The sequence below is a fragment of the Haliaeetus leucocephalus genome, unplaced genomic scaffold (assembly GCF_000737465.1).
Source record: "Haliaeetus leucocephalus isolate CR32 unplaced genomic scaffold, Haliaeetus_leucocephalus-4.0 Scaffold880, whole genome shotgun sequence".
In the NCBI taxonomy this organism is placed as follows: domain Eukaryota; kingdom Metazoa; phylum Chordata; class Aves; order Accipitriformes; family Accipitridae; genus Haliaeetus; species Haliaeetus leucocephalus.
This window is the reverse complement of record NW_010973316.1, coordinates 208,316-230,597: the sequence shown is the minus strand read 5'-3', so window position 1 is coordinate 230,597 and position 22,282 is coordinate 208,316. Positions and strand designations below refer to the sequence as shown.

At 38.5% G+C, this 22,282-nt stretch overlaps 1 protein-coding gene across 2 annotated transcripts in view; it reads left to right on the top strand.

The window, feature by feature from the left end:
- Positions 1–3,439: 3,439 nt before the first annotated feature.
- Positions 3,440–22,282, top strand: part of COL3A1 (collagen, type III, alpha 1) — a 53,272-nt gene continuing 34,429 nt past the window's right edge. The window contains exons 1-3 of one of the 2 annotated variants that reach the window (XM_010583220.1): positions 3,440–3,660; positions 12,027–12,035; positions 21,488–21,704. Coding sequence is in view for 1 of the 2 variants with exons in the window: in XM_010583219.1 (XP_010581521.1) it covers positions 3,582–3,660; positions 21,251–21,259; positions 21,488–21,687 (288 nt within the window). In the remaining variant the exon portion in view is untranslated. Of the gene's footprint in view, positions 3,661–12,026; positions 12,036–21,250; positions 21,260–21,487; positions 21,705–22,282 lie in introns of both variants that reach the window. The other variant, XM_010583219.1, reaches the window with a different exon arrangement.

Genomic DNA, 22,282 nt, shown 5'->3' with positions numbered 1-22,282 from the left:
TTAGCAGCGTGTGTTGGTTCACTAAGTACAATTTGGAGGAAAAAAAAAAGTTTCTTTACTTAACTAAATGCAGCCTTTTTCTTTCCCTTCCCCACCTGTGCTTTTGGTCACTATTTGCACTATTTGCAGTGTTTTATTTCTGTGAAACTATACACTCCTTTTTCAATTCCAAGATTCTTTACTATCATTAAAATCCATGCAAAACAAAAAATAAATATATTGTTCCTGACATAGGGGTAATTCCAATGACAAAAACTGAAGATTCTCAGTTCAGATTAAGCTCTCTTGGAAACAGGGGATAGCTGCCAGCCTGTTCGACAGGTCAGAACTTCGGGAACATTTAAAGTGACACTTAGATCATTTGCTTAAGGACTGACCTTTTGGGGAGGTGGACCTGAAGTCACCTAATAAATATGTAAGAGCATGTCACTCATTTGTCATTCTGAGGCAGAATGTCACTAACCACAAGCCTCAAATATACACAAGGGATCCCCAATTGCATGAACAGCATGAATACTCCAGTCATCTGACATAGTGGCTGGTCAGTAGTTGTGGTCTACACATCTTTCATGGTATCAGCAGTAAAGCGCAAATATGTTCAACAACTTTTACAAGTAATTATTCCAGGTGCCCCCATGCAAAAATGCTCTGATTCTGATATGAGTACCTTTTTCCAGTTTAGTCCAGGTGCCAAGACATTACATCCCTGGGAAGGTGAATGCTAACCAAGAGCTACTTACTAAATACTCCGAAACTGCCTGCAAGACTCAAGAATCAAGTCAGCTGGGTTTCTAGAGGGTCTGTTTCTGTGCAGAGGATGTGAAAAGGAAGGCTTTGATCATAAAGTGTCCATCAATGTTCAGGGAAAGTTGTTGTGCCACAGTCTGTTCAGGCCAGGTAATTAAAATAAAACAAAATGGTGAATGCCTAGTCAAAAGGAATTGACTCTTGACAGCAAATGGCAACTGCCTCATGATTTTACACTAGAATTATAAAATCAATTCTACAACCACTGTTATGTGAAGGTAGCACTAATGAGAAATTCCAGTGCAGCTGAGCATTGCCATTCATTATTTGCTGAACCACAGCAAATATACTGCAGAACTCAAGGAAGATAAGGTCCATAGGTTATTTTGGTTTTTATGGGATGTAATCATTCAGTGATATTGGTTATGCTTCTATATGGAAACCTCAGGATTCATTTCTGTACAAATTCAAGAACACAGATACTCCAATGCCTATGGGAAATAGTAGGTGTTGTGGATAAATCTGGGTTCTTAATCTAGTTAGAGACTAGTTTAATATCCCAGGTGAACAATCCAGAACTGTTCTTAGGATTTAAATTTTATTTGAACAGTCAAGTGTTGTTCTGTAAAAATTGAAGTGTTAGTGAAAATAAGGGAGTCACCAAGGATGTTCTCTTTTTTTGAAAGGATAAACTTAAGAAATATATAGAGATGTTTATTGTGGTCAAATGGGCTGAAAAATTTGTAGAATTCAATATGAGAGTGGCTTTAAGTCAAAGACCATGATAAAATTTCTCTTATTTTTCCCTTGGCTATTTAAATGTGAAAACCTACCATGTAACATTCATTAAGTTTCATCTAAATTAAACAATTACTGTGACGAACATATAGGCATTAATACAGAAAACAGAGTGACAATAAAAAACTGATCTGCATGCAATTTTGATAAACAGTTAGTTTAGTTTAAATCTCATTCCATAGCTGAGAATGGTTTGGATCCAGTGTTTGGTCTGTTTGTACATTTCTATTGAAAAGAGCCAGACAAATCAATCCAGGTATTGTTAGATACTGTGGCTCTAATTTATGTCCTGAGCATAAAAATTTGAAGCATTTTGTCTTACATTCTAGGATAGCTCAACAGGAGGTGGTTGTCTGTTTGTTGATTGTAACTACTTGAAGTTTATAAACCAATAACCTAACCTGTTAAGTAATATGATACTGGATGTGAAAACCCAAACCTGCATGAAATAATTCCACCATCCCAACTCAGACAACATGGAAAATTGGGGGGTATTTAATTCATGCGGAAAAGTGGTGTGTAATTCCTTTTAAATGTATCAAGCCATTCATACCTTATGAGTGTATAATACACAGAAGAGACTCTCAGGGTATGTTGAAAGTGGCATCAAATTAATTAAGATCTCTTCATACTTGCTTCAACCTCTTCCACCTCAGGTGACCACAGCAGAAGAGGACTTTGCAGTTTAAGTGCAAATGTGTTTCAGATAAATAGGTTTTGAAATGAGACTGAATACCTATCAGATTAAAAGGTAATCTCAAGCTGCTCTTATTTTGTTATGCATACACAGACATGGGTCCCTTTTTTGGGATGACAGTTCATTACATTAATGAATCATTGCTGGAAGGGATGGTTTCCTGGGTTGCTATAATCTCAGCAACACTTAAGAACAAATGAATGAGCACTCCTGCAGTTAATGACCTGGATGAAATTAATCGACTGAGAGTAGCAATTAGTTTGGTCATTGTTTTAGCAGAGATGCACACTGTGACAACTTTCTGCATTCACTTTGGAGTCTTCCAAACTTGGACTTAAAGCTACATTCCCAGCAAAACTACATTTATAATAAAAGCTGCCTAAGACATCTTATTTGGAAAATAAGTTTGTTCTGATCCTATTGTCAGTAAAGTTTTGCATGGAATAAATGGATTAGTAGTCTCAAGATTTTTTTTTTTTTGTCTGCTGTACCTTCTTGTTTGAGGAGCAAACAGTAACAAAAAAGGTGGTGCTTGTTCTGCATTCCTTTCAAATGTTGTAGTGACAGCATCAAACTGAATTATTTGAAAAGTTTTAGTTTGAGAGATTGGTGCTTCTGATTTGGGAACTTGTTTTCTTCATAATTTTTTTTTTTGTGTTTGCTTTCTCCCCAAGTCACACAAAATTATGGTCTGAGGCAGAGATGGTGAGAAAAGCACTGGAACAGAACTGTTGCAATTTTCAGGTCTTCCTTTCATTAACTCTGATTGCTCATCAGCAGAAATACCCAGGTTTGCTCTTCCACTTCTGGGATTCTTTCAGTTTGTGTGGCCACATCAGGTACTTACCTTTTATTTTTGTTAGAGAGCACTAAGAATTAAAAATCCTCTTTGGGCTGTACCCATTGACTCCTAATTAACATGAAAAAATGCTTTACCACAGAACTTCTTTTTTCACATGCATATATCTCACATACAGCACACACTAACTATTCATATATAGTCTCAGTGTGCATTTTGTATGCACACAAAAGTTCCAGATGTGCTGTGTAGCTTGTTTAGTTGACTTTATTCTTCTGTAAAGCCAAGAGAAATATTAATCATTCATTTACTGTTAGGGGATGGGTCTTCTTCTCATATTTCAGTAAAGGGGGTGGAAAAGTAAAGTAAGCCAATTTTTTTCCTATTTAAGGCCAAAGCTGGGGAATGCTTGTGGCTGAGTTCTGTACATGGCCCGGTGCTGGAAGGGCAAGGAACAACCAATGTTGCTATTTTGAATAGATTTTTATTCCCCCCCCATTTTTATTTTTGCACAGAGAGTCTCATGTCTAATATTTAGACATGATGAGCTTTGTGCAAAAAGTAACTTTGCTCATTCTTGCCGTGTTTCAACCCTCAGTTATTTTGGCACAACAAGACGGTGAGTAATTCAAGCTTCTTATGATTTAATGTTTTTATTTTATTTTTATTTTCACCAATTATTTTAATAGCTTGTAAGAAATGTGTGTTCACAAATCTCACCAGAACACTTTTCCTTCACTAATTCAGCAGAGTCAGATATTTAATGCAGAAGCTGAAAGCTGCAGGAGTTTGCATTAACATCCCAAAGGTTTCTGTTTGCTTTGCTTTCTTCTGTGGTTAAAAGGACTGTACAGTGTTGTCTGCCTTAGCTGCGTTTGTTCTTGTTCTTACTTGTTTTCCTATTACAGACACCAGAGAGTTTTTTAACTATTTCTTTTAACTCTTAGAATAACATTTTAACTGTTAGCTCTGTGCTGCCTGGAAGTTATTTGTCACAAGCAGCTTTTTTATTTGGAGTTCTCCTTTGTACTTGTGTGTTTTCCACTAGCAGCGTAGGGGTTTGTTTAAACAATTTGGGTGTGGAAAACTGCCTTAAAATTCTAACCAGTTTTGATGAAATAGTTTTTAAGAGCGTTATATGAAAATACGTTGGCTTACGGGATTTTTACTTTGACATAAAGCAGGAGGGTAAATTAATTCCCTCAGCTGAAGTAGTTTGAATTGTGCATCTGCAGGCTGTTTCAGTCCCTCACGAGACTGATTAGCAGCTGATGGTATCTAGGAGTCCGTGCGAGTGTGTGCATGTTTACAAAGAGCGAGAACACCAAAAATCAAATGAGCATGGAATTTAGAGGGGAAAAAAAATACTTTGTATGCAATAATTCAACTTTGAGTGAAGATAAGTGTGGTACGAGTATTTAAGTTAAACAGATGACATTCCATGAGTACAGCTGACCTTTTTTGGATGTGCTCTGTTCCTGCTTGCCAGACATTGTAAACCAGACCTTCCTTAAGATAAAACATTTTTCTTTCTTGTAAAGATAAAAGATCTGCAATGTATTTATTCCTGCATTGAGGCAATGGATAACTTTACAAATAACTTGATAAGCAGCAGCCAAATAAACTGTAGTGCAATAAAGGAAAGCCAAATGCCTTTAAAACCACACCCTACCCTACTCTGTGTGATACAAATAATGAAAACAATTTAGCCATTTCATGGCAAATCTGTCTGCCTCAGTGTACCTGGAAAGACACCTCTGCCAATGGGGGGTGACTGTGAGTCCACCAGCAGGGTGTTGGCAGTGGAGCAGTTGGAGCTCAGGGGGCTCTGTGCATGAGCAAATCAGGTAACACCATCTGCAACAGCAGCATGCCCAAATACCAGCCTCCCTCACCAAGCACAGACACAGGCTAAGCCTTGTAAAGTATCTTAAGAAAACCCCAATGCGTATAAAGATGTTCTGTAGAGAATAAACATAATATACTGTGAACTGATGCTTTTCTGTTTCTGCTTTTCCAGTATATAAACTATCTCTTCAGTAATCTTCAGTGAAGAAAATATTATAAAATTTGAGCAATCGTATGCTTTGAGTTTTCTCTGCTTACAGCAGCAAATAATAAACATATTGCATATATTTAATATGCATTATGTATATTTTTTTATATATATCTATCTTCAGAGGGATAAGGAATAAGGGAACATCCAATATAAAAAGAAGGAACATCAGTTTTATTTCTCCCAATAAACAAATCCCCCCTGAGTGCCAGGTCTCTTTCCCTCACTCTGGTCTTATCCCTGGACATTTCTGAGGTGCTACACATATTTGACTCAAGAAATGGTAAGTTTTGGGTAGAAGAACAATATACAAATGAAGTGTGAGGGAGTATTCTCATTTCTCTGCCACATTCCTGTTTCATGGTGTAGTAACATTTCCTTACTGGGCTAACTTCCATACTACTTACAGGGATGAGGTTACACAGAGAGGCTGATAAAACACTACTTATCCTTTAAAATATCGAATTCTGTCCTCCCTGTCGAATGTTCCTTTCCACACATTTGAATATGCTTTACTCACAGAAAATAATAATTGCAGTAGTTGATTATTAGCTTTGCTAATTCATGTGCAGGGCAGCGGATGGACTAGGAAACCAAATTTTCCACGATTCAAAAGAGAATTTCCAGACATGCTAAAATGCTCTCTCTTGTCAAGAAAAATGTTTATATGGTTAGTATCAAATGTAAGTCAATATAAAATTTTCCTTGGGAAAGCCTGCCAGCGGACCAGACTTGGCAAGATTATAAGGAAACTGCTCAGTATACACTAAGTCTAGGATAGTCAGATGTACCTCTGGGCTATGTGTTTCTTTGTCTTGCTGTAAGAGGTAGGAATGGAGAATTGCGAACCTGAGAACAGCCTCAGGTTGAACCTCTTCAAAAGCTTGGGATCTGGGTATTGTGGAACAAGGAATTTTCTGACTTCCATGGACAAAAGCTGTATGTCCTGGTAACCCACTGGGATGCTTTTAGCCTGCAAATGAAATCACCTTGACATAGTTCCAGTTTTCTGATGTGTGTCAAGTTAGTGTAAGGTGTTTTACAAGCCCTGACCACGTTCAAGATAAAGTGCCTCCTCGTGGCTGACATGACATGAAGCTGGTGCTTCAGACATGACAGGTGATTCAGATTCCAGCAATGTATATTCAGTTCCACCATTTGAAGGCATCTTTACATCCTGCATATTAAACTACCAAAAAGTGTAAGAACTTAGAATGCTTCTTTAGGAAAGAAATCTATCCTCTACACAGCCAGCATGATTTGTGCAAGCATTTGCTATCCTTACAGCCTACATTCATCCCATTTATGCTGAGTTTGTAGTCAATCAAGACAGCTACTTCCAGAAGACAGCATAAATTGTAGCTAGATAGACTGGAGGTATTTGGCAGTTTCCACTGACTATGAAGGAAGCACGTGCACAGCCCCACTCACATCAATGCCAAAAGGGAGGTCAGATGGATTTGGGCCTGTCTCAGCTGCATCTGAGATGGTAAAGAACATCTCAGTCACATGGAGTGTGACACTTCTCATACATACACCCCATAGTTCTTCAGGAACTTCACTGAGGTCATCAGGAAAACTCTACTGCTCTAAAAAGCAGTGTGAAAGCAGAGCCAGAAGCCCTTCATTATTATTCCAAATAATTTTTTGCTCTAATTTATTTAGTGTTTTCCTTGTCATGTAAGTGTTATCTTGGATGTTTGGTTAGGAAGCCCATTTCTGAGGTAATGACTGAATCCTAAAATATCTCTGAGAAGACTTATTGACCTTTCATATTACTTTCAGTCACAAATTACAGTTTTAAAATTAAATAAAACAATTACATATAGGTTTCAGGAAGCACTATGCAAAGAACTTTTTATGCTGAGCACCCACTTCTGATCCCCCAGAAAAGAAGGGTTGTATTTTGGGAAAATTTGCAAACAGCTTGGTTTAGCCATTTTGCTTTCTTTTATTAATTGGAAAGGAATAGGTAATGAAGTAGATGGGTACTGCATAGATGCAGTGTATTTGTGAGACTGCCAGACTGATATTTTTAGCACTTCCCTATATGCAACATTGCACACATGCATTTTGTTGATAAATTAGCTAGTTTAAGGGTAATGCTAATGACAGTCAGAACTATCTTTCCTCAAAGGTTTTGGTTAACACAGAAAAGCCCCCCTCCAGAGTTTTGAAGGTAAAACCAGATGATGCGTGTCTGTGTGCCAACAGATAATTACACCATCATAAGTAACCTGGACTATGTGAAGGTATGAAAGATCAGGGATCTACTGCTCTTCTTCCATTTTTCCTAACTGCTTTTTACCAAGCACACGGCAGGCAAGGTTATGCCTAGGAAAATTGAAACATTCCTTTCTGGTCTGGAAAAGTCATGCTAAATGAAAGCCTGGGGAATCCACCCCTTCTAAACATTATATATATGTTCTTGGAAATATGACAAATTTCATAAACGCATTTTAGATCACACATCCCTGGAAGACATTAGCCTTAGGAAAATGAGACCATTATATATCCCTTTCATTATTTTCCAGATTTGTTTTTGATTTGAGACCAAATCTACGTAGACTGATTTTTTAAAAGAGGAGGTGGAGTTGGAAACATCCACTGCTTTATTACAGGGGGAAGAGGCAGAGGTAGAAGGGTGTTGTCTCTGGCACAAACATTACTGTTGATGCCTCAGTCAGAGTCAATACATGTGCTCCCTTCTTAGTGCTGCAGATTACAAGCAGATCTATTTCCTCTTCCAGCTTCTGCCAAAGTTTTGAGGTTTGAAATAGGCAGCCAGGTGTCACTTACAAAATCTTAGGTGATGCCAGCCTTACACAACAGCTGGTTGTTAGTTTTAATTAATGCTTTTCAAGAGAAAGGAAGGAGTGAATTACTATCACTTTTTTGTTTCACAGACTGGCTGATAAAGCAGACTGACATGGATCTATTAGTCATTGTCCCATTTATGTGCTAATGTTGTTCAAACCTTGTTTTAATCAGAAATGTGCAGAATATGGGACATACCTGGCTTCATAATTGGGAAAGCATGCTGTAGGTCAGTAACATAAATGATGCAGACTGTGAGCATTTTGGATTAAAAGCAATCTCTTCAGAGTTGAAAGGTTCAGCCTGCCAGTAGGGGGAAACAATAACAAAGCATGCTTTCCCAGGCTAGCGGGCACCATGAAAACTATATTGCTCTTGATGTTTTTACGGTAGGTTAGTAGTCTGGAGAAGAGCACAAGCCACAGCTGTTGTAACAGTTGCAAGTTTTGATTTGTTGGTTTAAACTAATAATTCGTCAGAACCCACAAAAGTGGAAATTAGTGCAATGGTCGTGTCCATTAATACTCCAGATTATGCTGTCTTTTAGTCATGCTTGTTTAAGAAATTAGGCAAAAGATCTCAGCCTAGAAAAGAAAAACTGTTGGCAATGGCAAAGATACGTTGTTAACAGAATGGGGTTTTTTGGTCTTGAAGTAAATGGATTAGATTCACAAATCATTGCAGAAATTCAATGTGATAGAGCAAAATTCAATTTATTATTGGCAACACTCACAAAAATAAAACTCAAACTTGAAAAGGGTATAATAAAACCTTTTCTGATTCAACATGAGAACTGTTAGCTAATTCTCTTTGTGGTAGCTTGGTAAATTGTAGATTGCACAATTTTAACGTGGTTTAGAGTTCGGTACCTACCACCTGTATGTCTACAGTTTTGGGACATTCTGATTTTAGTTTTTAGCAGATGGTAAATAACCTTCAACCCAAAATGGAACAAAAATTTTAGTGTCATTATTTTACCTGCTGCAATATTTTACCAGCCTGCCCCTCCTTCGACACATCCATGATGATATACCCTGTACAGGAGGAGAACTGGGCACAGATGCAATTCCGTCTCCAGGAGTGATGCAAGAAACGTTATTTTGTTTCTGTACCTTCAGGTCAGGCTGTTGAGGGGAGCATGGATGGGTGCAGAAGAATGCTGCAGCCCCTGGCCCTCAGCATGCTGCCCATCTCCAGCCCAGGGGATCCAGTGGATTCCTCCTGGAGAGAAGACTGTTTGGGGCTGTGCTGCTCACAGTGGTGTTCTCTCTGTTACTGAGATGCTGTATGGTGACTCACTGCAGTTGGCTTCCCAGGGCCATGCTGCTACTAGATACGGGAGCCAGTGCTCTGGCTTAGTTACTGCTGCCGACAGCTACTCCTCTATGGATTGTCTTTCTTCCATTGAATCTTTCAATGCACAGGGTTTGTGAACCTTTACTTTCTGTCCTCTCTATGGCTTCCCTGACAATAGATGCTTTGTCCCTGGAAAAATCTATAAGGAATTCCCACAGAATTTCCTGATCTTTTTCCATTCAGCACAGTCAGACACTTTGTGTTTCAGGGGAATAAGAGTCCCATATTTATGTGTAGGGGCTATGCTGTTAATATTTCTGACATTGCTTTGAGATTGTATAACAATTTCGAAGATTAACCCTTATGTTGCTCCTGGCTGTGGTTAATGAACTGATAATCTCCACAGGCGGTAAAAAATTACATATTACAGGAGTCAGCAAGTCTCTTCTGTAAGCATAACAGAGAGAGAGGTGTGCTTATCCTATCTTAAATGCTGGAAGGGTGCAAGGAGGAATGAGTTCCATCATTGAGTGTAGAGCAATACATCTTTCACGCACAGGTATAGTAAATTTTATTTTTAATTTATATTTTCAAGCAGTCATCATTTTTTCTCATCTTGTATTTCATAGGAAAGGTTCTCTCCATTTTGCTTTGAGAAAACCTAACCCACTTCCAACCACTGCTTTTATTTATTTTCACTTCAGAGCCAGTCTTGTCTCCGAGTTTGCAAAGTGGAAGCCTCTGCCTGTTTCATGTCAAAATGACAATGGAAAACATGATATAACCCCCTCCAACAACAACCATTTGTTGGCTTTAGTAACTTCAGCTCTGTGACTTCTGGCTTTGTTTAGTGAAAGTACAGCAGAAGAGATTCCTTTCAGATTAGCTAAGAGACTACTTCCATTTTCCCTCATTTACATCAAACCCTTCATTTAAACATGAACTATTAGAATGAGGATGAAAATGGCACCTCCTTTAACAATGTCTGCACATTTTTGTCTTGCTTTGATTCACACAAGTACTCCATGAAGAGATGTCTGCCAGGGAGGAGAAAGCAGGAAGAATGTGATCATAATGGAAAGATACATATTTTAAGGCTGAATGTGTTTTGTTATTTTGAAAGCCTAGGCCTTCTCTTACAGCTAAGGGGGCACCCAAGTGACTCTCAAGAAATGGGGGATGTGACTTGTAGATTTAAGACTTTAGCTGATTTGGTAGCAGAATGGCCTGCAGCATAACATAAAGCTTTCCACGGCTACAGGAGACCCATCCCTTTCTGCTGCTGGTTTTTTCTTTCGGTCACTGTGCATCCCACCCTGGAGGGTGGCACAGGCACCTCTGCTCTCCTGCCAGGCAGCAAAAGATTTCCTTCCATGTGCAAAACTTCTGTGGCTTCAGGTGTTGCTTTATTCCCAGCCCCAGCACTGTGAAGGGCAGCAGAATTGCAGGAGCATCCCATGTACGTTTGCAGCAGTAGATATGAAAGGATGATCTGTGTCTGGAAAATACTTCCCACAGCAGTTCGACACTGGCAGTTCTTGGAAAACTTCTGGACATAATTAGTTCCCACTGAAATTCCCCACAATTCACACCCAGTGACCAGTCGGTGCATTAGCAGGCTGTCTGCTGCAAATATCTGTTTTCCTCTATTCTGTCCTTTTGTGCTTCTTTTCTTTTCCTGCTTTCCATTTTCTTTTAGGAAAAGAGGCAAAAGCAAAATTGCAGCTCCTTTTTCAGACACGAGAGAAACAATTGCTCAGCCAAACACAGCTAATGGAAAATGTGGGAAGCATTGCTCATTGTTCCTTTGATGTTCAGTGTAATAGCAATGCTGAGCATCAGAGGAGAATGAACTATATCCCCCATGCTTTCCTTCAGCTATAAGCAGCGAAAATAGAATTCATATTGTCTTGGAAAACACTTCTATGTTCATGAGAGGCTCTTTTAAAAAAATGTATTTTTTTTCTGTGTGTGGCTTTAATTCTACTGTATGGTGTTTGCTTGTTTCCCTACAGAGCAGTAGTCATTCTGTGCCAGCTGTTTAAGAGAAGAATGTCCTAGTGAAAGCAAACAATAGGCTGTGTAGTGGGAATTGCAAATCTTTGAAAAGAGTAATTGAAATCTGCTCAGACATTTTGAAGATTCTTTGCACAATATTCTAAGCCTGTTGGTGGCTTAGTCATTGGCAGGGTGGTCCTCTTTGTAGATCTCTCTTTTTTGTATGAACAGAATAGCATAAATATGGGTGGGGAGTGGGGGAGAAAAAGGAAAGAAGAGAGTCATTGAAGTCCAACTGATTATTTTCCTGTTAGAGCAACTGAAGAGAGCAAGAGCATTGTAAAGAAGTGAAGAATCAAAAAAAAGTACAAAGCATCTTAATTTATCAGGTGTTCTCTGGCTCAGGCTCTTCCACTCATACCTTTTAAGGACTCCAGCAGATAAACTCTGGTGGATCTGGCTCTGTCTGCTGAAGATATTCTAGCCCTCCTCTGCTACAAGGTGCTGTTTATTCTCACCCTGTGCCAGCAGATGCTGTTCCTGCACAGAGCAGGGAGGGCTAAATGTATGCCAGGCTTCAGGCAGCCACTTCAGCTGCAATGCTTCTGACCTCTGATATTAATAAAGTCAGCTCTGTGTTTGCAGGGTCTTCACCGCACCAGGAGTGTGGCTTTTCACCTGATGAGGGAGTTAGGAAGATCCTTAGGTCCTCATGCTTGAAAAATAAGCATAGAATTTGACACTTAAAAGTGGCCCCAAAATTAAGAAAGTTGTCTTTGGTACCCTGAGAAAACTCCTCACAATACTCACTTTAGTAGCCTTAGGAAGTTGACAATAAGAACGTTGTATCCAGTGTACAAATAGCCATTTAATATCCTCTATGAGGCAGATTAAGAAGAATTTCAAATACTGCCATCTGTATCCAACAAACTGTCCAAAATGGATGTGGGGTGAATTAGTACAAACTGGAATAAGGAATGAATGAATACAAACTGTTTTGCAGATGAAACTAGGTTAATGATGGTCTATGCATTCAGAATTCCCCCTCGACCTTCTGAATTACAAATACCTTTAATTTATTGGCAGCCAAAGATACGATTCTTTTCTTTAGACAGTACACCAGAGTTCTTTAATCCATCACTGGAATATGAAATACAAGAATCAAACCCTTCATTTACTTCCAACTTCTGAAATTACGGGGAAATCAATAAAATTGTGCAGGGAGTTATGTTAGTGTAGAATTTGACCTCCTGCTGCTTTACTCATCTCTGATGTAAATTCACTATGGCCATGGAGTTATATTGGGGCTGACTTTGTCCAACGTATCTGAAAATATAAATGATATTACCATATGTACTATACTGTATTGTAACATTTCCCATCTGTTTCAGTCTCAGGAGAGAAGCATTGAATCAAGCTGATTTCTTCCAAGGCAAACCACAGAAACAGCATTGCATGAAATTGTTAGCCCTCTCACTGAGCTAAGGGGAAAGAGAAGATCATGTCCCACCTGAAACTTTAATCACCTGATAAAAATGGTTTTAATTACAAAGTTAGGCAATGCAAAACAAAAAGCATACATTTTTCTTCCCACACAGCCTTTATGTTTTATCTTGTGAGAAGCTTGAAGTGTTCTGCATTAAGTAGTTGTAGTTCAGTGTTTTATAGGAGGTGCTATGTAGAGCAAGCTGTAATGATCACCCATTTCCAATAATTCCCTTTCACTTAGCAGCTCAGAAGCTGAATCTCACTTTCCTGATGCTTTGGATCTGTCAGACTGGTTGTACAGTCTGGGAAACCTGCTTGTACACAATGACTTTTCCAGTTTTTCTTTATTCTTGCCAGGACAGACCTACTGCAAGAAATGTTGGGAAGAATGCTCCAATGTTATAAACTATTTCTGTTCCTAGCTAAAATCACAAATGCAGAAGTATGTCTTTGAGATATACCTTGGGGGGTGATTTTTGTTTTGAAAGTTCTGACAGAATGTTGTGCTGGATTTTGGTAAATTTTTCCACTTAATTGATCCTAATAATGTTGAGCATGAAGCCGTTGCTGTTCTTTAGAAGTATGTTAGGCCAGCTTCTTATGGAATAAGATTGGAATTGTTCATGTGTTTAAGTGCTCAAAATTAAGATTACCTTGACACTTGGACTCTGACTGTAGAAGTCTTCATTGACTGCCCAAGGAGTGGGCAGGATGTATGTTTAAAGAAATTAATAAATCCATAAAATCGTCAGTAATCACATCAGACCTTGAATTTATGTCAGTTTCTGCTTGGTTTAAGACACAAGTCTTTGTGCCATTTGGCATCATTCACTATAAAGACAAGAAGCACATTAAAATCAGATTACTGCAGAGCAGTGAGAATTTATGGCAGCACTACAACTAAATAGCCACAAATAAAGTGATTACAGCCTGCTGCTTATTTTTAGAGTGACACCAAATGGCACAAAAGTGATGTGCCAGAAAACATTGTAATGTAAGAACAAAGGGGATGGAAAAATCTAATAGGCGTTTTACCAATGATTGGAAGAGTGACTGAAAAATTATGCAATGGTCCCTCTAAAAGGCATTAAATGCACTGAATTAAGATTAAATTCTTGTTTATTGTGTGTTCTGCTCTAATGCAAACGGTTACCCTTATTAAAAGGTTTGATCGGCCAGGCAGTGAAGACCTTCAGTTCCCACCAGAATAATTAGAAATTGATGTTCTTTAGGTCTGATCCAAAGCCCAGTAAAATCAAGGGAGGTTCTAATCAGGCAGTGTTTACCCTTAACCAGGAATGAATGATACACATTCTGCAGAGAATAGCAAAAGAGGTTTATCTCTACTAAAAAGACAGAAGTATAAATATAATTGTCTGAGTTAGAGTCAACCTGTTGAGAGAGTACTTTGGAGAGGAAATCTCAGAATAACATCTCAATGGTCATTCAGGAATATCTTCCTCCCTTAAAAAAACAATTTAGGCCATAATGTTGTCAAGGAATAGCTAACAACAAAAGGAGTATAACCATCTCTTGCATCCATCAGATGTTTTTCTCAAAATGACTTTTCTAAGTTCAGAGACAGGTATAACAATTCTCTGGGCAACACCAAAAAAGCAGCAATGTGATAGATATACAGCAGTCTGCTCTATCCTGCCCCTTGAATGACGCAGTTTGAAATGACAGTTCTGCCAAAAAACCCCCCACCAACTAAACAAACAAAAATACCCTTCTTGCACTTTGTTTTCCTATTAGTGGTTTTGAAACAAGAAAACCCTTCTGCCATTGTTTTTCATGCCAGACACCAGCAAAAGCCAGTGGGGCTGTTGTGTAACAATATCACCGATGGAATATCCTTGTCCCTATTTCAAAGCAATGCTTATGTGGCAGGATGATCTTTAGAAGTTACATGAGAAACATCATTCAAGTATGTCAACGTATGTGCCTGAATAGAGTTATTCGTGAAACATAAATGTTGAGACAGAATGATGTGACAGATTCAGTCACTTTAGACCACATTACCTTTGAGAAGAACAATAGCTCTCTGACGATAAAGGAGAAAAATTAGAGTTCTTAACAGAAGTCACACTTTGAAAGATTAGGAAAAAGCCAATAATCTGCAAGGAAAATAGAGGCATTTTGTGTTTTACTTGGTAGCAAATATGCCATAAGGATATTTTTTAATACTGATATTTCTAAAATTTCTAAAAGCTGTAAAAAGCTTGCAGCATTTGGAGCTTATAAAGACGAATGAAGGGAACAAGCAATGATTTGTTTAAAATGCAAATACTTGTTTGTACCAATGCAGGCCTGGGGTGTTTTTCCATTTTGTAATCTGAAAGACAGATTGGTGGGTGGGTCTCAGAGCAAGGACAGTTTGGTGACATGACATAAGAATCCTTTGCCTGAGAATCCAGCCTCTTCTATACATTGCCAGTGAAACAGTGTGTGTCTCCTTTCCGCAATACCTCTGACAGACAAGTACAGTATTTTGATTAATGGCATTGTTTTGTGCTGCTTTCCCTTTCTTGCTCTGCATCTGAGTAGGGAGGAAAATGTCTGGGACTGGCGCAGTGGCAGAACTGTTCAAATGCCAGCTTTTTTGGCAGACAAGCATCCCTACAAGTAAGAAAGCTTCGGTTTCAGTCTGAAAGCACAGGATGTAGCTGTCCTTTTTTGTGTGAAGCTTGGGAAATCTGAACCATTCATTCATACTCCTTTTCCATTCTACCCAACAGCAGTTCTTCCTCCTACAGGACATGGAGCAGGAAAGGATTTTTAACATGGAACTGCTCTGATTTTTCACAGCCTGCATTTGTTTTATCAATTGAGGTTTCAATCCTGATACCTCCCATCACGTAGTGGACAAGCCTTACAAAATATTACGTCAGTACCATTAAATCTGAAAATGTCCTAATAGGTAGGTATGCCCAAGTTGGCCCTTATGTCCTCATGCACTGTGTGAAATGGATTCCATTAATTAGCTGGTTGTTCTAAGGCAATTCTAGCTCAGAGAATGTCTGCAGGCCTTGCAGTTGAAAAAAAAAATCTTGTTAAACCATTTCTTTTCTTATATTTCCACCTCTTTTCCTGACTTCTGTGAAACAGACACTATTTCAGACTTTGCGAGTACTCAGCACTTAACCTGACGGGAGAACATGCAGGCAAACCAGACCATTCTGGCTCAGCAAGCCAATTAGTTAATTATGAGAGTCCTTTTGTTTCCATTACTAATCTTGGGATGGAATGAGAATGTTTGATTTTCTTATAAACGTCATCATAATACCAGACAGGGAGACCAAACCGTTTGCTTTGAGGTAGACAGCGTGGCATTCTTTTCTGCTCAGTAGATGGAAGGCAGCAATGCTGCAGACATGGGGATGGATTCCTCCATCTACTCTACTGTAGGGGAGAATTACAGCATTTGCCATTGAAAATGAACAATATGTCTCCTTTCTACTTTGTCCTTCGGTTAAACAATGTATAAAACAGTGCTGGAATACACAAGAAATGTATTTACTATAGAGGAAACCTAAAACACTTCTTGAAGTAGCCATCATGTAAAGCAGATGACCAAAACTGGGTCAGGGTAAGGAGGCACAGGCTTTGTGCAGTTAAAAGTCCATAGAAAGCAACAGAAAGACCCTTCTTAAATCCGGTCAAATTTAGAGGCAAGGCCTCCTTCATCTCAGTGCTTTAGCCTTTACTGGATTCACTTTAAATAACAGCAAAAAACTGTTTGCTTGACTCATTGTGTTTGTGATCAGATTCTCGCAGATCAAAGCTCCTCAAAGTTTTGCTTCCCAAGCCATCATTGAGCGGCTGCTGGAGGATCATGAGTCACCTCTGTGTGGACTATTGCCCTTTCTGAGGCAGAACCAGACAAGTTCAAGATGTTCTTTAATATCTAACTAATTAGTCATATCTCTGCAAATGGGATATGTGAGTCTGCTACTAATACAATAGCTGGACGTTTGCGTTGTCCAAAGTGGAAAAACCTGTGTTTTTTGAGGAAACTATTAGGAGTTTTTTTCCTTTTGCCATATAAATGTGGTTAAGTAAGTCATGATCACAGCGCTTGCACAAATACAAAGCCAAAAGCAACTACAAAACAGGTCAGCTTCTCAGGTCGTAGCACTCGATAACAAATTCCCATTCACCTCACTGGAATCAGGATTATGTCCCATAGGACATCTGTCATCCTTCAGGCCTACAATGACCATGTTTGTTTTCCCCTGTACACGTTAGAGCTCTTCTATGTACCACACTTACAGGTCCTCTGAGACTAAATGGTGATTTTCCTTTCAGCTTTCCCTATTGGTCTGCTTATATACAGCTGCTAGTCTGCTTAGAAAATGGGAAATAATTCAAAACCAGCATATGATGAAGATCGTGTTGCTTTTTTTCTTTGCTTTGCTTTTTAGGCTGGCCCAGAGAAATACTACTCACAGCAAAATCTTCAAAAATGTGAATGCACAGTAAACAGCATAAATGCAAAGTTATTCAGGCTTTCAAATATTAAACTTTGATGTTCTGTACAATGAATATGAGATTGACATAGCTTCCAACAAACCACTGCAATAACGGCCATAGGAGTGAAGTGCTGTATAGCCATCATATTTTAGGGCTTTGGGAAGAAGAATAAGATTATGCATTGCCATAGGCGAATACTGTTGAGTTCTAATATTTTTTTTAAATCTTAGGCTAATATATATGTTTAGGAATCAATAAGAAAAGCTGGCTAAGGCAAGTATGTGACTGTTTTACCACAAGTCTAGAAGTAGGCAAGTCAGCTTTTTTATAACCTTATTATTCCTATATGTTACTTGCCAGTGCTTTAGCACAAATCAGCTTTCCAAAGGATTTTGGAGCTAATGGTTAATCTTTATGAGCAATGCAAAATGCATTATGTCATAACATGCTGACACACAGATCTACATCTGAGCACAGAGGGGGTGTCTTGAACAGACTAAGTCTTCCCAGATGTAAGTTTCCTTTGGAAACCTATTTAATACTTTCATTCTGCCAAAGGCTGCAACGATTTTCAGTGCAGCTCTCCTAGCTTGTTTCTTAATTCATTTAACAATGTCCAGAAAGTTAGATGCAATATGAATGTCATTATATCCATATGTCTTCGATTTTTCTCTTTTCTTTCTGTTAAATGATGCCCTCTACTGTAGAATAACTGAATGACAACCTTGTAAAAATGCAGAGAAATCTGCTTTATTTCCTTATTGCTGTAGAATTGTGCCAGTCGTTTTGTGGTACATTGTTAATTTCCATAATTGTCATTGATATTGTTGCCTAAAATATGGAAAGGTGAGTATTCTCAGTGTGAAAAAATCAGAAAAGAGCAGCTGTCTTGAAAACAGAATCTTTTCTAACCAGCAGTGCAAAAATATGGGAAAAACAGCCCTTTTCTACTCCCCATTCAAATTCTCCTCCTCACTGTAAGGCAGCAGGATCACATCCCTGGAAATAACAAAGCAACGTACAAATCAATGAAAATGAAGTAAGGATGAAGAAAAAATTGGCATATGAAAATTCAAATTCTTGGATATGAATATACTAGTGAGTAAGAACCTTGCTGTCTTAAACACATAGTTTAAAAAAAAAAAGTCGTGGTTTTGAAAGGATAAGAGTGATACTAAGAGCTGAAAATCTGAATATTAATCAAATATATCTTATGGGTACAGAAGTGTGTGTACACTATGCATTTTTTTTATATGTGTATGCCGTTAATATAACCGTACATTACCTGTGCACACAGTAACAGTATTAAATTCTTTTAGATCTGTATCAGGGTATTTTTATTTAACAATTATGTATAAACTATGTTTCACTCAAAAGAAAAATCATCTCTTCCCTTCCTCATTATGTTTGTAAATGAGAAGGATGTTTTAACCTGTGGAACTGGGAAGTGCTCAAGTGGAGTGACAGGTGAGTACATCGCTCTCAGGTGAAATGGATCTATGCCCACCTGTGCTCTCTAGGGTGTATCCAGCCAGAACTTAGATGGATAACAAGCTCTAACCTCCCCCATAGCTTTGATGTTACTCTGCCTCCCACAGTATCCTGCTTTTGAGGTATTCTTGTGTACAGTGAACCACTCGTACAGAGCTACTCAGCTTTTGCCACTTTATAATTCAGGGGGGGTTGTGAGTCATAGAGAGATTATAAAGATGATTTCATTCATAACACTACACTTCTCATTTTTAAAATGCATTTCAGCCTTCTTGTTTGTCAGGAAACATTTGTCATTACTCTTGTCAAGGCTGGGTAGTTTGTTTTTTTCCCAAGTGCGCACAGTGAAATCTGGTTTGTTGAAGGAGGAAAATGTTTCTTTCAGAAACAGTCAGCAATTAATTAAGCAGAGAATCAGCTTATTTACCTGGGATCCACTGACATGATTCTGTGGTGTGAGAGCTGTGAAACCAAGCAACTGTTTTAGAAATGAAATCTAGCTTGGTAGACTAAGGAAGGATGTCTAGATCCTCTTCAGAGGTAGTGGTTGTTAGGTGGTATCCTTTGAAGCAGCATCTTCTGATGCCGTACCCTGTGTCATGGTGGGTGTGAAGAAGATGCTGTCCTGGAAATAAGCAGTTCTTCTCCACTCCTCTTCTGCAGATTGTGAAGTTTCTGGTGAGGCCCAAAAGGTGGAGAAGGGAATGGAAAAGGAAAAAGTGAATTTCTAAGTGATAGAAAATGTCTGAGGGGGATTAGTTTTCATATGCCACTGGAATGTTTTAGATTTTTAAGATTTTTTTGTTGTTGTTAAAGGAAGGCAAAATGCTGGCTCCCAGCCAAATACCAGGCAAATTAAAAAATACTGGCTTGAAAATGTCTGAAAAGTATTTTTTAAGCTTTTTGCATCTTCTTGTGGTTCTAATCAAGCTGGTGGTCAAACCCAACTCTTAACCATAAGTAGTGTCAGCCTTGACAAGTCAACGTTTTCCTGTTTTGATTCTTTTATAGTTGATGTGCAGAAATAACATAAGCTGGTGTATGCAGAAAGCCTGTGGAGGGGTTGAATAGGGAAAAGAGACCACCTATGCCATGCTGTACCCTGCTCGGAGATCCCCACTCTGGTTCTCCGCTCAAGGAGCCAGGTGGTCTTGGTTGTAGTCTCCACCGCCATTACAGAGCTCATACAAGGAGGTGGTGGATTTCATGGGGGACAGAGAGGAAAAAGGTTATTATGGACAAGGAAAAGCTGCTGAGTGAGACACTGGGAAGGGAGCAGAATCTGAAAAACTAAGCTCAGTTGAGTACATGGCAATAAAGAAGGTGAACTGTTCAGGTACAAAAGAGAGAGGATTCAGGGAAGATGAAAAGGGAAGTTACATGTTATGGGAAAGATGAAACAGAATAGAGAAAAAAAAGACTGAAGCAGAAGCATGAGAAGAGAGGAGACGCATCCAAGTGTGTACCAGGTCAAAGAGTGTGGGCATGGGTATGGAAGCAGATACCCACAAATACAGAGAGAAAGAAAAACAACAAATGTAAAGAGGAAAAAAAGAGACCAGTGTGCTAACGTCGTAGTGGAAAAGAGAAAAAACAGATGAAAGATGCCATGTGAGAAAAGAAAAAGGGACTGCATAACCCATAGGAGTGGACTGAACTATAAATCTGGACTCAGTCTCATACTACATAATCATGACCATTAGAACAATTTGATGGCATTTGGAATTTTCTTTCTGGAGCCAGCGGCAATTTTAATGTCAGAGCTTGGAATTGCATCTTTTGGCATTTTTCTTCTTTTTGAAGGGTGATGTGTAGTAGGTAACTTATTCTGATATTAAAGTTTTAAGGTACACCAGTAGCTCTTTCTCCAGAATTTTGTGTTTGTAAACTGAATTATTGTTAATTATTCATGGAAAAAATCTTATTCCATTATTCAAGGCATTCACTGATATTTATATTTGCAATCTGAAACTTTTAATAACTTCTACAAAACTTCCAAGGAGTTTGTCTAACTTTGTAGTGTTATTTTCATATTGGTTTCTTGAATGACTGGGCTTTCTGGATCTTGTTTCTCTAAGAAAATACAACCCCAAACTTTAATGTTTGAAGCTGGTTTTCATCAGTCTCTTCAACTTCATTATCTACAACAAATTTGTTTAGTAGAATAGCTGTTGGAAGGAATTCAGAAAGCCATGAATATTGCAGATGAACAATGTTTTTTCTGAAAATACAGACACCTGTAACATTTGAGCAGGCCAGATGACACTTTAATTGCAAACCATTTGGGCAATTAATGTGAACATTCTTTTAGATCTATTGCATACGTTGGCTTTCAAAAAACACTTGGAAAATACTTGGTGCTAATTATTAATGCAAGACCTTGTGCTGGACAGACGGCTTATTCCGCATCCATGTGCAAGTGCTCATGTTGGCACATGGGTGCAAATGATACACTTGTTTGAGAGGTTTGGCACATTTCCTTTTTAGCTGCAGCAGAGAATTCAATTGCTAATTACACAGTAACTCAGTCCTGACACTAAAATTACTCAAGATAGAAGATTTTCACAGATTTAATTGGGTTTTGGATCAGCTCCAGGAGGTTTCCATTGATGTCTATTTATAGATTCAGAGCAGACTCTGCAATTAATGTAACAGATCCTCCCAGTGTCTGAAGAGAAGTATTTAGCCCTTTACTTCACATGCATAAACCTTATTACAGTAGAAAACAAAACAGACTATCCAACAGCTTTCATGTTATTTATCTTTGATTTGGAAAACACATTTGAAATAATATCGAACCCTATTTTGTCTTTCTTTCCAGTCGTAGGATGTACCCATCTTGGGCAGGTTTACGCTGACAGGGATGTTTGGAAACCAGAGCCATGCCAAATCTGTGTGTGCGACTCGGGATCTGTTCTCTGTGATGACATCATCTGTGATGATCAGGAGCTGGACTGTCCCAACCCAGAAATTCCCTTTGGAGAGTGCTGTCCAGTTTGTCCACAAACAACACCACAACCTACAAGAGTAAGTCTGTCCTCAATGTTGTTACTTTGGTGTTGCCACCTTCTTAATCCATGTCAACCTCAATTCATTTTCTTTTAGATGCTCTTAAACACTTTTCTTTTAAATACTAGGCTTGTCACTTTCTGACTCTAGGCAAATACTTAGGATGGGTACATTTTGCCAAATTAAATTAAATTAAAAAAAGCAGCTTGAACTTTCACAGAGTTTTATCTTTTTTGTTAAATTCAAGAATACTTCTGTATTCTATCAGATAATTGGTACCAGATCTGATAAAATAGTTGTTAGTCCTTTGAGCTATGCAGCTGAAAGCATGAGGTCCTTCAACGCAGTTTTACGTAGAGAGCAGGCACAGATAAATAGTAGAAAGGGACAGAGGGCAACAAGTAGCCATTACATTTTCATTTTATGGAGAAGCATAGGAAAAATGCAAACAGCTTGTTTGTTGACTGCATGCTCAATCAATATCCATGAAACTAATGCCAACACAGAGTTAAAGAAAGTTAGACAATTTTCACAGCATACTGCGAGTCTGCATTTCTTATCAACTCACAGAGTGAATTTCCTTTAGCAGAGTTATTGCTGACTTAATGCCCTG